The 17,032-nt window shown below is 38.4% G+C and overlaps 1 protein-coding gene across 14 annotated transcripts in view; it reads right to left on the bottom strand.

The window, feature by feature from the left end:
• Positions 1-17,032, bottom strand: part of LTBP1 (latent transforming growth factor beta binding protein 1) — a 184,451-nt gene that overhangs the window by 77,891 nt on the left and 89,528 nt on the right. For all 14 annotated transcript variants that reach the window (XM_012572450.5, XM_030268501.4, XM_030268499.4 and 11 more), the window contains 2 exons: positions 8,847-8,949; positions 2,911-2,982 (listed from right to left, as the gene is read on the bottom strand). In XM_012572450.5, coding sequence (XP_012427904.5) covers positions 2,911-2,982; positions 8,847-8,949 — 175 coding nt within the window. The remainder of the gene's footprint in view (positions 1-2,910; positions 2,983-8,846; positions 8,950-17,032) is intronic.

Below are 17,032 nucleotides of genomic sequence, written 5' to 3'. Positions count from 1 at the left end.
ACAGCCTGTGTACCCTTTCAGCAAAGAATAATCTAATTAAAACTTACACTTGCATATGGACGTGCTGTTCCACTCCCTCCCAATTTAATTGTAAGGATTCTTAAAGGAATATGAATCCTCCCACACCAGCAGCTTAAGCAGTTTCCTTCTGGCGTCTGGGGTTCTTCATTAGCCCTGACTTCTTCTCTTATAGAAAAGCATGTCTGCTTCAGATAAACAAACAGGACACTTCTGGCTGACCCATTGAGTAGCACATGCTAATAACCATTTCAGGGCTGAAATGCACTCTGCCATCAGCTTTCACATATGAAGCTCCTTTCCTGAAGAGTGTTCAAACAGAGGTTAAAATGCTGACCCTCTGAAAAAAAATGGTAATCTTATTACTTACTTCAATAGGACTAAATTCCATGGCAGTTTTGTTTCATGGGTATTCTTTTTCCCATTTGTATCTCCTTATTGGAGTGTGTTAGTAAGCAAATTACAAAGGAGCTATTTAAATCTCAGTAGTAATAAGAGGAACCTTCAACAGCCACTACCAAATCCCTCTACAGAAAGTTAGGAGATTGTCCCCATCCTAAATTCATCAACAGGCTGGTAAGATAATCCTACTATCATTTTATGATTAAACACTACATAATATATTTCCATGTATCAACTACAAGTTATATTTAGAGTCTACAGATCACTCTCTTCTGGGATAGCGGTATAAAACAAATTGTTAAAAGCCTTATATTTCTTGCAGTTTTAGTCATGTAGTACAAAAATGTGTCAGGAGAAGAATTATCAAAATTCAACGCAAAACCCAATTATTAGCCTACCAGGTACAGATCTATTTCTGTACACTACCATGGCAGTACTCAGCTCCTTCTTATGCTCCTACCCAGGAGCATATCTCTCTATCAGTCTGTCACTGCTCAGTGAAACAACTTCCTGGCCTATTTCTGGCAACCTTCACATGCACCAGACCATTTCTAACTGTCCATAACCCCTGAAAATTATCCTAGTTTCCATGAAATAAGGTTTGCCAACACCTAGTGTCAACCCATTGAAACAAACAGAATGCCCTATTTGCCTTTAAATGCCTGCTGGGTTGCTGCTGTCTGAAACCATTGTGTGTTCTGTGGGGTATACATGTGACTACTGAAGATATTAAAAGCTCCTGTCTCTCCTGGATCATGCTCAGACGGTTGCGCGAGGGCACCAATCCATCATAGCATCTTCTAGACACTTTCCAGGGTCAAAGTTAGAAAACCTCTCTTTTGCAGTCTCTGAAAAACCTCATGACTGATACATGGAAAAGACAATCTCTTTCAAAATAGCTGGAGCGTCTTGCTGAAATACATCCATCATCTGCATGTTTAATTTGAGGAATAAAAAGGCTGCCCATTTAAATCTGACACTCACTTCCTTCTCCTTTTCACTTTGCATTAGCAAATTGCCATCAATATCTCCCTATCCTTTTTACTTACTAACTTAGTCCTTAACTAAGGACTGTATAGTCTTCTACTGCAGAGCAGGGAACAAGCTCTTGAGATGCAATAGGCAGCTCTCCTTTACTTTTTTAGTGTTTTGACCCATCCAGTCCTCCAAATGCCCCTACCCTGCAAGCTGGTAAACTACTAGGTAGAGATCTGAGCAAACAGGTAGGCTCAGGTAGATCACATCTCCCTCAGCAGTGAAACAGCAAGATGTTAGTGTTTAGTGCTCTAAAAAACTTTATTATTTTGGTGGGCAAATAATGTCTTTATGCACCCTGGCTATTGTACATTCCCTCACTAGCATGCAAAGTGAAAATCTTCAGTTAAATAAGATCAAATGTATGTCAAAAATGCCTACAAATATCCTTTAACATCAACTATTCCTTCATTTGGTGACTCTTCATCAGCACTACTATTTGTTGGGACCTCTTTATCGCTTGCAGTATCAACACTGATCAAGAATTCTGGCCACAGCACTATCAGATTCACTTGAACTCATTTTTCCTCTTCTTCCCAAATCTCTGTCCAGAACAGTACTGCAAGATTGCTTACATCATCTCAGAGCACCTTGTTCTTGTTTACCTGTGCTGTGCCAAACAAGTCAGACAAATAATTAAGCTTTTACCTACATCCTCATCCGGCAGCTCTGTGCAGTGCTCCAAGATATACAGAAAGAATGAGCATTTGTCTGTGGTCCTCTCTTCAGCTTTGTCAGATACAGATGCAATAGACCAGGAGAATCCAAATGCCCCAAGTCTTGCTTTGTAGCTGCATGATCATGCAAACCCCACAACACTGTATGTTTTGATAACTTCTGTATTTGCCACCAGGCAATAATAGTCTCAGAGTAACACAACTAGCCCATGTCTAATTCCATACAACCTCACTTGAACTATGCACATTCTGGAAACAGGTGGGTCACTTTATATGGCCAGGTACTCATTCTTTTCATCTCCACTTGCCAGGGATGTTATCTGGCTTTTCTCAGTACTGTTGTGCCTAGCCTCTTGAGTCCAAAATAATTGTTCTCTGATTACTCTACACTTTCACGATAACAAAAATAGTTTTGTATTGCTAGTTTCATCTGACTTAGCTGAATAACTCCACAGATCCACTGTTTAGCAAAAAAACTGACAAAACAGTGTATTTCTACAGAAAAACAAAGTAAAAGAATCCTTATTAAGTCATCTTTATACATCATCAAAGAAAATGAGGTTATACATAGAAGTTTTAGAAGTTATTTTCCCTCGAGGAAAAAATTCACTCTTAGAGACTTGCCAATATTTAGAAAGAGTCAAACATATACTCAATGTTTTTTCCCAAATATAAATCAATGAGCTGGAGTAATTAATCTAAATCATCAATATCAAAGAAGCTGTCACAGAAAGCCAGTACTAAAAACAAACACAACCAATTTGGGTACTTACTGTACCTTGACAAAATGTAGCATTGATTCTCTTGTAGCCTTGTGGGCATTCCATCATAGGACCGTATCCATGGTAAGCTGAAAAAAAAACAAACAATCAGTGAAATACTGAAAATTCATATGCTTGCAGAGCCTAACAGCTAAACTATTATATAACTATATTTTAAAAATTGTAAGGTTTTTGTGAAAAATAGTTAAGCAAAAAAGAAAGAAATTAAATTTAAAGATTGTACAGGCAAACTTAATTCCATATTTTTCAATATGTGTACCACTAAAGTCTTCAGTTATCCAGTCAAATTTATGTTAAAAAACCAAACAAATCTTTGAAATCAGAATACCTTTCATCCTAGTTGTTTTGAAATATTCAAATAATTGCTTTAGCAAATCAGCCACAAATATCACATTTGAAAAAGATAAAGTTGAAGATTCATTATGGAAACATCTAGGATTTACCTAAGAGAGCTGTTGAATTTTAGAATAATAAATTTCACTTCACTTACTGGCTGATCAGTGTAAACAGTCACAGATATAACAACACTGCAAAACAAATACTGAATTAAATTTTGCCAAACTAGAAAGTTTTCAGTTAACCAGATTTTTATTTCTATTTATTGTTTCTTTCCTCTCCATTTATTAAACATCATAAATGAAAGCAGTAACTTCTTTGTATGGTTATGCACTAAAAGCTAACTCCTTGGCAAACCCCAGTACTTTATTAAGCATATAGGACTAAACTTTTGGCACTATGAGCACATAAATGCTTTTAATAAGAGTCAAGAGAGTTTTTAATAATTTGAATGTTACAACAGAGATACCCTACATTTTGTCAGATCTTTTGCTTCATTTCAAAAGTGTTCCAAATGTTCAACAGACAAAACCCCCCAGATTAATTCCTTTCCATCTTTACTGTATATAAACTGCCAAGACAGAATAACCAAGTTGCCATTGATTGGCTTCCCTTCACATAATGCCTGAATTGCACATTTATCCCTGCAGCTTACTTTAAAACTGGAACTTAGTTGACTGTAATGATGGAAAAAAAAAAAAAAGGATAATTATTTTAACTAGTTATAAAGCTCTGCCTATTATTTGGAAAAATTTAAGTGATGATCTTGAATAGCAGGCTTTGGAGTGAGATTGTTTTATTTCAAATTTCAGTGAATTATTTAAAATACTTGCTTAAATAAAACATTGAGATTCTCCTTAGATACTGCATAAAGTGTAAAATTATTAAACACATATAATAAAAACACAGCAATGTTATTACGGTTCTGAACACATACTTTTCCATCTTAACTCTGACTACAATAATTTTAACACCAATTACAACTTGAAAATTTTGTCTCCCTACTCAAGTGGCAGCTACAAATTTCGTTTCCAAGGCAGATTTTTCAGTCTTTTCCTAATTTTAATATTAAAATCAGTTGAAATTTAAGGAGACTTCCAAAAGCACAATGCATTACTCTACTTCTGATCCCCAAAAGTGTCAATGAAACTCCTACTACTCTTCTTGGCAGATCCAAACTCATAATTGCACTCATTATGTCCTAACCAATCTATGTTTGCCATAACAGACCTAATTTAATCCACACTAAAACCAGAAGAGTCTCTGTAACTTTCTGTGGGCAGGAATGGTACCCTGCAGTGCAGCCTGCTGAATGAAAACAGCTTCCAGTTGTAGAAGACCAGCCCATAACCTATGCCAGGTCTTTTCCAGTGCTGCAACACATTTTCCCTCCCAAGGTGACTCAGTTGCTCTAGAAAGCGCAGTGGTGGACTGGGGTCAGAGATTTTAACCTCTCCCTCCCTTCCTCATCCTCCTACTCCCACAACAAACAGGAAACTGGCAGCGTACTAGCAGCTGTTTTCTTCCTTTCAACAAAGAGCAGAAACGTAAGCAAGTCACAGTAGAGAAGCAGCTTGTTCAGTGATGGCTGGTGATCCATGTGAGAGCTGGATGGAGTCCAACATTACTTACCCTTTACTCGCCTAAACAACCTGTTTGTAATTACTAAGTTAGCAAGAAGCCTGACCAATCACAACATCCCCCATGTAACACAGACAGACCCTGCTTCTTAAAAGCTGTCTTCTGCTAGAAGCCCTTAAAAATGGAGATCTGTTCCAAAACTTCTTTTGGTTTTCAACAACCAAACAACCCATGTTGTTTTCAACAACCCATAAACTTACAGATATGGCAGCTGTCTCAGGCCAAGGCCCTTAGATTTGCAACAGGACAGAATCCCTGACTGAGCAGTGGCTGTTCCCCAAAATACTCAAGTCCTTACAAAGATGACAGAGCCCTCTGTAAGACCACGGGAACAAGACACATGCAAACTTATGCATGTCCTTAATCAGTTGATTGAAGAGAGAAGTACCTGCTAGTGACACTAAAGTATGTGCTTAAATATTTTGGTGAAATGGGTTATGCAGAAAATCACAATCTGATTACTTATTATTATAAAAACATGTTGACTTTTAATGAAGTTTATGAGGCATAAAACCATAAGGAAGTCTGCTTCCAAAGGAAGTTTGCTTCCAAAGAAAGTTTGCTTCCAAAACATCTACAACAAAAATGGTAATACCATTTTAATGAAATATCAGACAGGTCAGAATTATATGGGAAGACTGTGAGACTAATTTAATCTGTCGAGACACATGCATAGATATCACTTAACTGGCATCCTACTGACTTGACTCCCAAGTTTTTCCATCCAATATAATATAAATTTATGTATATAATATATGCATATACTTTTTACCACTGAAGCATTCACAGTGTTGTAATAATAAAAACACTTGATGAATATAAATCCTTCAACATCCACTCTAGACTTCCATTAAATCTTCTAACAAACGTACATTTATCCTTGGAAATCATTAACTCTACAGAACCATAACACTTTGAGATCCAGAAGAGATTTTTAGGTTTCAGGTTTTGTGCCAAAGTTCAAACTGAACATCTATAACATTTGAAGATGCTGTAAGATCACTTAAACAACTGCAACACACTAAATGTATTACCTTCAATTCTTAAAAATCTAAAAATTCACCATTTGCATCCGTCTAGAATTGCTTAAGATTGATGTATGTATAAGATGCATGATTAAATAGCATCATGCTTAGAATTATTCCTAAATCAAATGTAGCCTAGAGAAAATACATACACTGCTACTAAACCTTCTTGACAGATTAAATGGATATTCTTGATGCATACACCTACCAAATCACACTCTTGATATAATGATACTGTATTTTAATCTGGATAAAATAGGTAGTGTACCCTTCTCCTCCTCCCTTCTTAAAACACTAACATACAGTGAGAACGCCCACCTAGAAAGATGAGAAATGTGTCCTAGTATGGCTAGGAGACACAAATCCTTACTTTCCAGGAGTGCTTTAATCAGAAGAAGAGGATTATTCCAAGTGGCACCATTCTCTGTCTCTTCCTGAAATAATTCAGTTACATTCAAAAAAGCAATTCCAAATTGAGCCAGAAAGCAGGAGTGAGCATGACTCATACTGTGAGTAATTAAGGGTCCTGGGAAACAGACTGGGTTCCTAGATCTGTTCCAAGAATTGTTTCTACATTTTATGGGTTAGGGCATCTCCTCATAGGTATAAAATGTAGATTAGAAATTATTCTGGAAGATAAAGGAACTCTGAAATGTCCCATCTTGAGCAAGCATGCTAGTCATTGAACTTTTTTATAACAAAAGGACATTGCTCATGTCATTAGCATTTAGACAAATTACTCAGTGCTTTGAAAAAAGAACGGTGGACTTCTCTTCAGGAGAGGTTTTTAGGCTGGGTTCAAGCACTTCTCTGTACCCACATAGGAAGCCTCTGTGGATCAGAAGTTTTTCACAGTTTTCCTGTTTGCTTGCTTTTAATGCTGTGCTGAGAAGCCTGCCATTAAACAGCTGCCTGATCTACACATCAACTGTAGATTCCAGGCTGAGGCAATCAGTATTTTACCAGAACTATGAAGAACTAGCAAGTGTGCTTCCCTTCAAACCAGGCATCAAAAATTTGTATTAGTAGCTCCAACCAATTTTTGGTTGAAACACATTTCAGGCTTTTGTGATTTTTCTCATAGCACACCTACATCCCAAATAAGCAACATTTCACTTGTCACTATGATTCTGATGAACTAGATTTAAAATGTAGCTCAATTGTATTGCCTGAACGCTTCTTGAGCTCTGTCAGGCTGGTGCTGTGACCACTTCCTGGAGGAGCTGCTCCAGAGCCCAACCACCCTCAGGGTGAAAAACCTTTTCCTAATATCCAACCTAAACCTCCCCTGACACAATGTCAGGCCATTCTCTCGGCTCCTGTCACTGTCACCACAGAGCAGAGATCAGTGCCTGCCCCTCCCCTTCCCCCATGAGGAAGTTGTAGCTGCAGTGAGGTCTCCCCTCAGTCTCCTCCAGGCTGAACAGACCAAGTGACCTCAGCTGCTCCTCATACGGCTTCTCCTCAAGGCCCTTCACCATCCTCATGGTCCTCCTTTGGACACTCTCTAACAGTTCAATGTCTTTTTTACATTGTGTCACACAACACTGTCCCTCGAGGTGAGGCCGCCCCAGCTCAGAGCAGAGCAGGACAATCCCCTCCCTTGCCCGGCTGGCGATGCTGTGCCTGATGCACCCCAGGACAGGGTTGGACCTCCTGGCTGCCAGGGCACTGCTGGCTCTTGTTCAACTTTCTGACTGGTACTGCTCTCTCATTCTGCAGTTTCTCTGTACATCCAGGGTTGTCCAGGGCCAGGTGCAGAATCTGGCACTTGTCTTTGTTAAATTTTACACAGTTGGCATGTATGCTCCTTTTACATGCTACAGGAATAAAATAGATACCTGAGTCTTATTAACTATGACATTCAAACATCCAAGGAGGATCTCTTTTTAAAGCATGTCAGAAGATAGACATACTCAAATGCACAAAATGTTTCAGAAACTAAAACCAGACTGAGTCACCATAAATTTATATCAAAGCCTCCTATGGAAGGTGGAGTCAGAGAAATAGGAGTAATAGCAGATTTTCTGCTGGAATTGTATTTGCATCCACATTAAGACTTAGAGAAACACACACTTCCAAAAAAAAAAAAAAATCAAACACTGATCATATTTCCAGCATTGCTATCTGAATAACAGTGTCCTAGAAGAACTAGGTAAGAACTACTGCAATTTAATGACCTATTTTTGGCCCAGTAAGTGCAGGTCCACTCCATCTGCAAAACAGAGATCATATTTATCTTTTCCCATCTTTTATTTAATGCCGAAAATATGACATGACACAGAAGGATTATTATTCCTGTGCAACAGTAATGTAATTCACAAAAAGTTCAAGAGGTTATCCTCACCAATCATGCAAATACTTCTAAATTCTTTTCTCATTTTAATATAATGTCAAATTATAATAAAATGCTGAAGAAAGTCTTTGTCATTGTCTAATTGTTGGGGAAGATATTTCAAATGCAGAGGAAAAAAAAAGCAACCAGCAATTTAGAGCCTGGAAAACCTTGGCTCCAAACATGAAATTTCATCTGCAGTCCCGAGAGGTCACTACATTCTCTCCAAGCAGAAACTGGCGCCTCTATAATTCAAGATTTCTGTGCAAATTTAAAAAAAAAAAAGAAGACCAGCTGGAAAAATCAATGTGATTACTCTTCCTGCACTGAGTAAATGCAACAGTCCATCACTGACTCAAAGGAGGAAAAAGCAGGGGAAAAAACCCTATGACATCAACTTTGCTGGCTGCACCAAGTTCCTGCATATTGTAACTCTGCTGGCATGCAAGGGAATTCCAGTTTCTACAACCTGTCCCTAATCAAATCATAGCACATTTTTTCTACTACGTTCCTTTGGTATTTTTTCCCTCTGAAAAAAAGGAAAATACTACTTGAGGGGGAAAAGCCACAATAATAATAATAAAATAGCACTTACATGGCTTCTTGGGACATTTCTGGCATTTGTTAAAACCCCAGGAAGTACCCACGGTTCCACAGCAGTCTTCTTGCTTGGAAAGGCCAGGAAGTGCTTTGCCACACTGAAATAGTCAGGTAAAGAATACTCTGGTTAGTGATACTGTTCAACACTCACTTCCAGCACGATGTTCTTTTTCAGTCATTTTGGGCCAACCTCTTGCCGAGACACTGAAGATTCAATGGAGCTCTTAACTGAACTTAAATGGTGCTCACACATTGCAGAGACTCTCTACACAGGCATGAGTAAATTACATGACATTATTATCTTCCCCCAAGTCAATTTGAAAGGGAGAAAAAGCCAGAAGAAAACAGTATATCATAGGAATGACTGAGCATATTTCTAGCATAGTAACTCACCATTGGCAGCTATAGTCTTCATCATAAAAACATGCTTGTCCACTTTTTCAAAAGCTATATGAATTATCTCAAATACTTTATTATTTCTGAGGTCAATTTCTATTTCCCCACCAATCAATAACATACGTATTATGCTTTATAATGATAAGACTATTAATATTTGGAAGCTTACAACATACTAGTTATCGTCTTGACTTTTGCAATTTTCTTCCATTTTGCATGGCAAAGAAAGCTTAAATGTATTTAAGCTGCAGACACTAAAAAGAGCCCCCCCCAAACATCTAAACCTGTCAATCAGGTATACAATGGAACACACAAAGCCCAGAAGTCCACAACAGCTGCACTTTCAAAGCAAATGTGATATAAATAGGCACTGCAGCAAACAATTCTAATGTGCTGAAGTGTGAATCCTCAATATGGTGTGAATAGACTTTTCCTAATCTAACTCTGCTTTCTGACAGCACATAAACATCTGACCCAAATGTTCATTGCCCCAGAGCTTTCAGCTCAAGATAGCTGGCTCATCCTATGCCACAGGCTGTGGCCTTGTGGCTGCTTTCACTTAGCTGGTAACACAGTCATCCACAGTGCAGATGCATGCTGAATGCACAGGCACTGACAGCTTTCCCCAGCTTTCCCAAAATTTTTCCAATGTGCTCTTAATCATACTGTCACACATGAGCCAATGATGTTTCTAAAGCAAAGTTACCCTGTGTAGCTTTCCATTGTGACTACAAACAGGACAGCAAGCTACTCTGCCAGGGTTCTGACTCATCAGAGAGTCTCCTCTGCATGGAGAGGCCCAGCAAGGCATCATCCCAGCCATCTTCTCTGCCCCTTTTTCACAGATACTTCCCAGACACATTCTGAGGTATCTCAAGAAATTAAAAGCAGCACCAGTTCAATATTTAAACAGCAGACTGCAGTTAGGATGTGCAGCACATGAAGCTTAGATCTCTGTCAAGGGATGCGTGAGAAGTCTGAAGTGTCCTCTATCTCAGTGACAGCCAGCCACACATGTCCAAGTTTTTAGCACCAGGGCAACTTGGCATGGCTATGGTGTCCCTCTGCCCACTACCCTTATACAGGTTAGCATCACCTGTGCTTTGAGCCTCAGTTTGGCATGGCACATGAACAGCTAAAAGAACAGAGGGGCCAAACAGGTTCAAAGAGACTGCTCAGTTACTGTGCAACTTTAGGAGTATATTTTCACATTACTGTCTGGAGTGGGTCTGGTGACAAATTTTCCTGTGTTGCAAGGGATGAGAAACACTCCTTCCCTGGATAGTATTTGGCTGCATTAAAACAGCAGAATATCTCAGCAAGTCCTATCTTTCAGATGAAGGCCCAGGCTTACCCTAGGTGAATGCATATCTTTCAGCTGTCTTGCACTCCTCTCGCTTAGGCACTGGTAGGATTAATACAAGGCTGACCATTGACCATCTGACCATCAGTCAGAGTCCACTCTGTTCTGCACCCATAAGTAGGTCCCAGCCTGGTACTTCAGAAATACCATCAAGATGCAAAAATGAGGAATTTTGTACAAGTTCCTGTGCCATAGGAGCTCTGCTTTTTACAAAACTGAAATAAACTCTTCCAACTGCCCCTAGCTAGAAGATACACAGATTGTGCTGCACAGAAGCTCAAAATATCTTTCAACTGGAGAGCACTCATAATGCCTCTGCTGTGTGGTTACCCTAAAAACATAGAGAGTTCAAGTTACATCTTTACACAATGTTGGTTTTCTCAACCTGCAATCCCAGGTAGGTATGCTCCAAGGAAGGACCATTTTACTTTATAACCACAGCTACCTTTGCTTTATAGTTACAGATGCTCAATCCCTTTTCTAGAGCTTCAAAGACAGAGAAGCCACTTGCTAAAGTTGTACACTGTACCTGTGTACAACTGGTTAGTGATACTGTTCAACAGAGCTGTACCAAGAATCAGCTAAAGCATTTTGCACCCAGCTCTTCTTCTGCCACTGTACCTCAGTTTTACAACTCTCCACTCCGCAAAAAGAAAGGGGAGGAATCAAGACCAGAGTTGCATCTCCCCTTATGATCTCAGAAATGGAGCATTTGGGAAGTGAGGCACATTAACTAAACACTAGTGTTTCTCTTCAAGGTCAAAACCTCAAGGACACATCCCAGGAGCTCGCATGTGTCAAGGCAAGATTCCACTAACATGAGAGCCAACATGTCATCATGAATTGGTCGTCCCATCGCCCTTTTTTTTTTCCCTTTTCCCCGAAATAGAAAAGGTGTCATCTAATAGTAACAAGGTAAAAAAGAAGGGGAAAAAAAGAAAGGAGGGGAGAAGGAGGAGGGTGGATTAAAGCCCACTTATAATTTAGGTGTGGTGCTACAGTATTTGCACTCTACTGAAAATCATGATCTTTGTGGTCATAACTTTTTCGAATTTCCATATAAAAATCATGAGCAAAAATAAGGATGCCAAAGTCTGAGTCATCTGGCAGCCATGGTTTGCAGTTCTGTCAGTAAAAGCTGGCAATGATTAAAGCTGCTGCTCCCACTGCCTCTATGGTGAATTAAAGCTTGAAGAATCAATGTTAATTTGGTTAACATCCAGATCATTGTAGAAACTGAGCAACAAGGAAAAGCAGCTCCCACATGGGGCTCCTATTGACTTAAGATCTGTGTAATTTTGGAGCTATGCATCACAAAACATGAGTGCTCTGCAAAGTCCTAATCCAAGCAGAAACAGAGTTCTTCTATGGCTACTAAACCCTGATTTCTCTGATACTCTAACCACTCATGGCACTGCACAAACTGTTCCCTAGCCAGCTCCATTTTCTTAAGATGATCCCTCCTTTCATCAACCTTAAGCATACGTGAACTGAAGCTCAATTGCTACAGGTCTCAAAAACTTTTATAGGTAATTCCTTTCCACTTCAAAAGTCTTAACACACTTCCTACTACCAAGACGAACTCATTAGCTCTTCAGACAGTCTTTTTCAGTCTCTTACTCACAAGTGACTGGAAAAGTCACTTGGAGGAATTCATAACCATTTTTTAGTTTGTTTCACCATTCTACACAACTCCAACACATACTTATGAGCTTAAAATAAGCAGGAAAGCTAAACAGAGGCATGCTTGACTATGCATGAAGATAATGCCATTCTTTAAGCTTAGGTTTACACTTTTCTATCCATCATCTGCACATATTTTAAACGAATCTAGTCTGTATTCCTGAGGGCTCCTGGAAAAGAGTACAGATTTTAATGAATGATATCTCTGTCATAATCTTATGATTTGGAAATAAGTCTTACTGATTCAGAAGGCAAAGAAGTCATGAAGGTTTGGTATAAAAGAGCTCAACTGTGCTGAAAGAGGCTCAGCAGTAACAGCAGTATGATGCACACATGGTACTGCTATAAAACGAAGTTCTTACTGGGTAAAGCACTGAGACACTGAAAGCATTGTTTCAAATCCACATATTTTTCCTCATGCGTGCCTGGGCTCCTATGCCAATATTTTATATAACTGACAGAAGTACTGAATATTCCCACTAGAAGACTGAAATTCTGGCTGACCCTATGCTGGTGCACAAAAGCCACCCCAAGCCACATCGCCTCCTTGTTACCCTGTCCAGACTCCAGCCTCTGCCCCATCTCCACAGTCCTAGAGTGCTAAGCTGTGTACTGCCACCAGCGCTGCACGTATTTTCCAATGCCAGGGAAAAGGAAGGATTATATCCTTGCAACTCATCTGCTAAGGCTGTAGAGGAAATTTATTCAGCTCCCTGTAAAGTGCAGTAGGGAGCCCAGTCTGGCAATTAGTCTCAGGGCAACCACAGAGAATTCTGGCCAAGGGACCACAAGGTTTCCTGGGACTCCCACTCCTGCATGACCCATCTACAAATCCCTGTCACAAGCTGTTAGTTAAAACCACAATACAGGCATAAATAAAGGAGTGTCACATGATTAACTATGATTGAAATTGATAGGTGCTTTGCCTGAGCTAATAGCTAATGACTCTGGGATTGAGCTCAAAAGACTGCATTTCACATACCACAATAGCAGAAGTGAATGGATACACTGTTTAACTTCCTGCAAACTATTCAACAGGCACAGACCTTGGATTGTTGCTTCTTTTTTTCCCCAATAGGAATGACAAACAGAGCAAGAAACCTCAAACTTAGTACACCGTATTACTGAAACAATTAACAGACATACTTAATTAGCTTATGGACCAGCTGAATGACAGGTTGCTACAAATGAAGAGTGTTTCCCATGTAGCACTGGCTCACTAACAGGCATTGTCTCATTAGCAGAGGAGAGAAACTTAAATACTTCCAGACTTTCCAGAAGAACTGGTAAAGAATTTGTTTTGGCTTAAGCAGAACATTCTTCATAAGCAAGTAAAAATTATCCAGCTTTCTTCTATTTGAGTAATTAAAACAATGTTTGGTGTTTTTGGTATCTGATACATCTTTAATCTTCTGATATTTCAGAGTACTGATCTTGCAAAGAAACTACTGCAAATGAACTATTAATCCTGGAAATGAATCCACACCAATTTCTGACAGTCTATTTGTTTAAGAACTTCAGAAGCCAAACCATGAGCTTCAAGGAATTCCAGACAGTTATTTAATTTTATGAGATGGTATTTTTAAGACTATTCTAAAGAAAAGAGGTTTTAAAAGTGCTCTAAGAGGAAAATGTACCAGTATGAAGCACAAATTGTATCACTTCTCCTGCCTTAAGAAGGTAAATACCAAAGTTCATTTCATACAGCTGTCAAAAAAAGAAAATACCTGAAATTTACCTCCCCAGGAAAGGTTTTATAAATCTGAAGTTCTACAGGGATGCTCATACAGTTGAATGAATAATTTCAACAGGCATAGTACTGCTGTCATCACCTCCACACTACATTATGATTGTATTGCATACAGTAGCATCAGTAGGTTACGTTAGGCTTTAAAGGCTATCAACATATTTTGCTGTTCTGATTTCTGACTCAAAAACTTCAATGCCTTTGTTTAATATTTCCCATAATGAAAAACTCATCAATTATCTAAGCTCAGTTTTTAAAACTTGTATGCATATTCTCAAAGTCAAGTACCCAGTCAGTGTATGCCCATGTCTGAATGAAATAAATGCTAAATTATTTGCAGAGTCTAGACCATGATACAATGTTGATAATTTCTGACCTTTTCCAGCTGCCACCTATCACTTGTCTCTATTTTGTATTCTATTAAGTCTGACAGCAGACAGAAATGTGTTGCTCAAACCAAAGCAAATGTTTCCTGTAAAAGACAGTGCTGAAACAAAGTATTAAATAAACTGTCTCCTAGAAATTTATCCCACTGGAGATGTTAACTAATATCTGTTGATCAGAAATACTAAGCAGCATGTGAATCACATTTGAATGCATATGTGAGAGTTTTGATTGCACTGAAAAAAGGACAATCCTTATAATTTTCAAAAGTCTTTCCTAGTGTTCATCATTAATGTTATTTATTAAACCATTTAAATAATTTAAACAAATTAATTAAAACCATTAATCTATCAAAATACCCTTCTTTTTTCTCCTATAGATGATATATTGTGATTTTCTTTAAGATGATTTTTCAAAGTATCACTATAATCCACCAAATTTCACTTTGTGATACCAAAACAACTCTAACTTAGGTGTCCTTTTGAACAGAGCTGTAACAAGTATGGACCTTTTCTGCAACACCTTTTAAAGCACTTTGCAAGGGAAGCACAAAGCATCGTGCAGCAAACCACTGGAAAGTGAGGAACATATACCCAACACAGCAACCTGGAACTGACTTGAATTTGAAGTACCACAAGAAGGGGAGATCAGAAGACAGTATTTCTGAAATTCTTGCAGTGATCATTTCAGAGAGCAGTCCAGCTCTTCTCAGCAGTTACACAAGGAGGAATGAACAAGCATAGGCAGACATGACTTCATAGCCAGCTTCTCTTCTGGACATTTTGCCATGTGTTCCCTTCATCAAGGTAAGCAACTTCAGTACCTGTTTCTCTTTAGAATAACAATGGCGTCTTATTTTGTTTTTAAACTACAGATGCTGAGATCACTAGAAGTCTCCTTCCGTAAACCTAATACACAAAAATATCTGCAGAAGAGAACAGCTTTACATGTGAATCTAGACAGAAAGAGCCTGATTTAGATTAATTGTTTTCACTACCAGCTTCTCCAATTTCTTGTTGTTTTGCAATTTTTTTTTTTTACATTGAAGCAAAGAAGAGACCTAAACAACTTTGACCAAAAACCCCCCATTTTCTAGTGATAATACTGCAATGCAGTAACCATAGGAAAACAGAAAACACATGTGTTTTAAACACGTGTAGTAAACACAAGTGTTTACTAATATACTTAGTAAATACTTCAAAGTGACCTTAAGGGGTGAAAAAAGTAGTGCTCAATTATCTTTATATGGATTTTCATGGCAAATGCATCCTTTTCTTGGTTTAAATGCAAAGAAATTATATGCAAAATCAACAGAACTCAAGAATACCAACACAATCTTTACTAGGTACACCACTGATGCTGCAGAAGCATTTTGGGAAATAAGATATCCTGTGTCATAATAAAGGCATTTTTATTAGGATAAAATCATCTGAAGAAGCGGCATTAAAAAAAAAACCAAAATCTTATTTGCTTGCTTTCTAAATAGGACTTAGTGAATCAGCAGTCTAAGATGATCAACTCCTTGGATTTCAGAAATAAAGGACTACATGGCTGTAAAATATTTTGCAGGACACGACGCCCAGTCTCCAGCTTTTGAAGGCATCATTATAGAGTGCTCTCTAAAAATTTACTGCTCTCCATTGGGATTTTTGGGATTTTTGTCCTACTGCTTCCATTATGTCTGTTTCCCAACTTCAAGTCTCTATTTCCTCGACATCATTTGTCTATATAATAATGGGCAAGTTTAGGTAAAGGTTTGTTTCCTATATCTTTATGCCAACAGGAAGTTTATGGGCTGCAGCTTAACATGGTTTATGATATAACCTGCAAAAATATTTGTGTACTAGGAAAGTTTGATAAGCCACAGCTTTTGTGTGGGATGTATCATTGTGGGCTACCATGTAACATGATAAGCTATCCTGGAGCAATCACAATTAACACGTCCCAGAGGAGAAATAAATGCTGAGTGTTCCACTCAGAGAAAAGACAGGCAGACAGGAAAAATGAATTGACTTGAGAACAAAACAGAACCATCCAAAACACTATTTGCTTCCTATAATACCTTTTAAAAATTCAAATAGTAATGATACTTTTATAGTTTTCTTTCCACTTTACTTCACAGTGCTGAGGATGCTTCAGAAAACAATCACAATTGAACAACACATACATACATTTGTACATGTATTTACAAAAAATTATGTCTTTATTTATCTATTCTTATTAAACTAGGAAATTTCATTCCTCTGTCCCTCTACTCTCCCTGCCCTTCTGAGCTGGTAGACTGATATCTTTTCATTCACCTTTAACTAACTTGTTCTTATGGCTCTGTCTTTTATGGTACTACAGACAGCTAAGGAAAGAGAAGGACTGAAAGAATTCCTATATCATTAATGAAAAGTGATTGCAGGCATAGCAATATGACCAGATTCTTTAACTGTCTGTGCCACAATGTCCTCCGAAATTCAGTTCAAGGTGGCTCCAGTTGCCAATTGTAACAATAGGCATTCCCTTGGAAATTCACTGCATAAAATGTACTCTGTCTTGGAAATTGAGTATCCTCCTGGTTTTGAATGAGATACATTAAGGGAATTTAACTATGGTGGGGCAA

This window comes from Taeniopygia guttata, chromosome 3 (genome assembly GCF_048771995.1).
Source record: "Taeniopygia guttata chromosome 3, bTaeGut7.mat, whole genome shotgun sequence".
NCBI classification, from domain to species: domain Eukaryota; kingdom Metazoa; phylum Chordata; class Aves; order Passeriformes; family Estrildidae; genus Taeniopygia; species Taeniopygia guttata.
The sequence above is the reverse complement of the archived record's forward strand: the minus strand, read 5'-3'. Positions and strand labels throughout refer to the sequence as shown.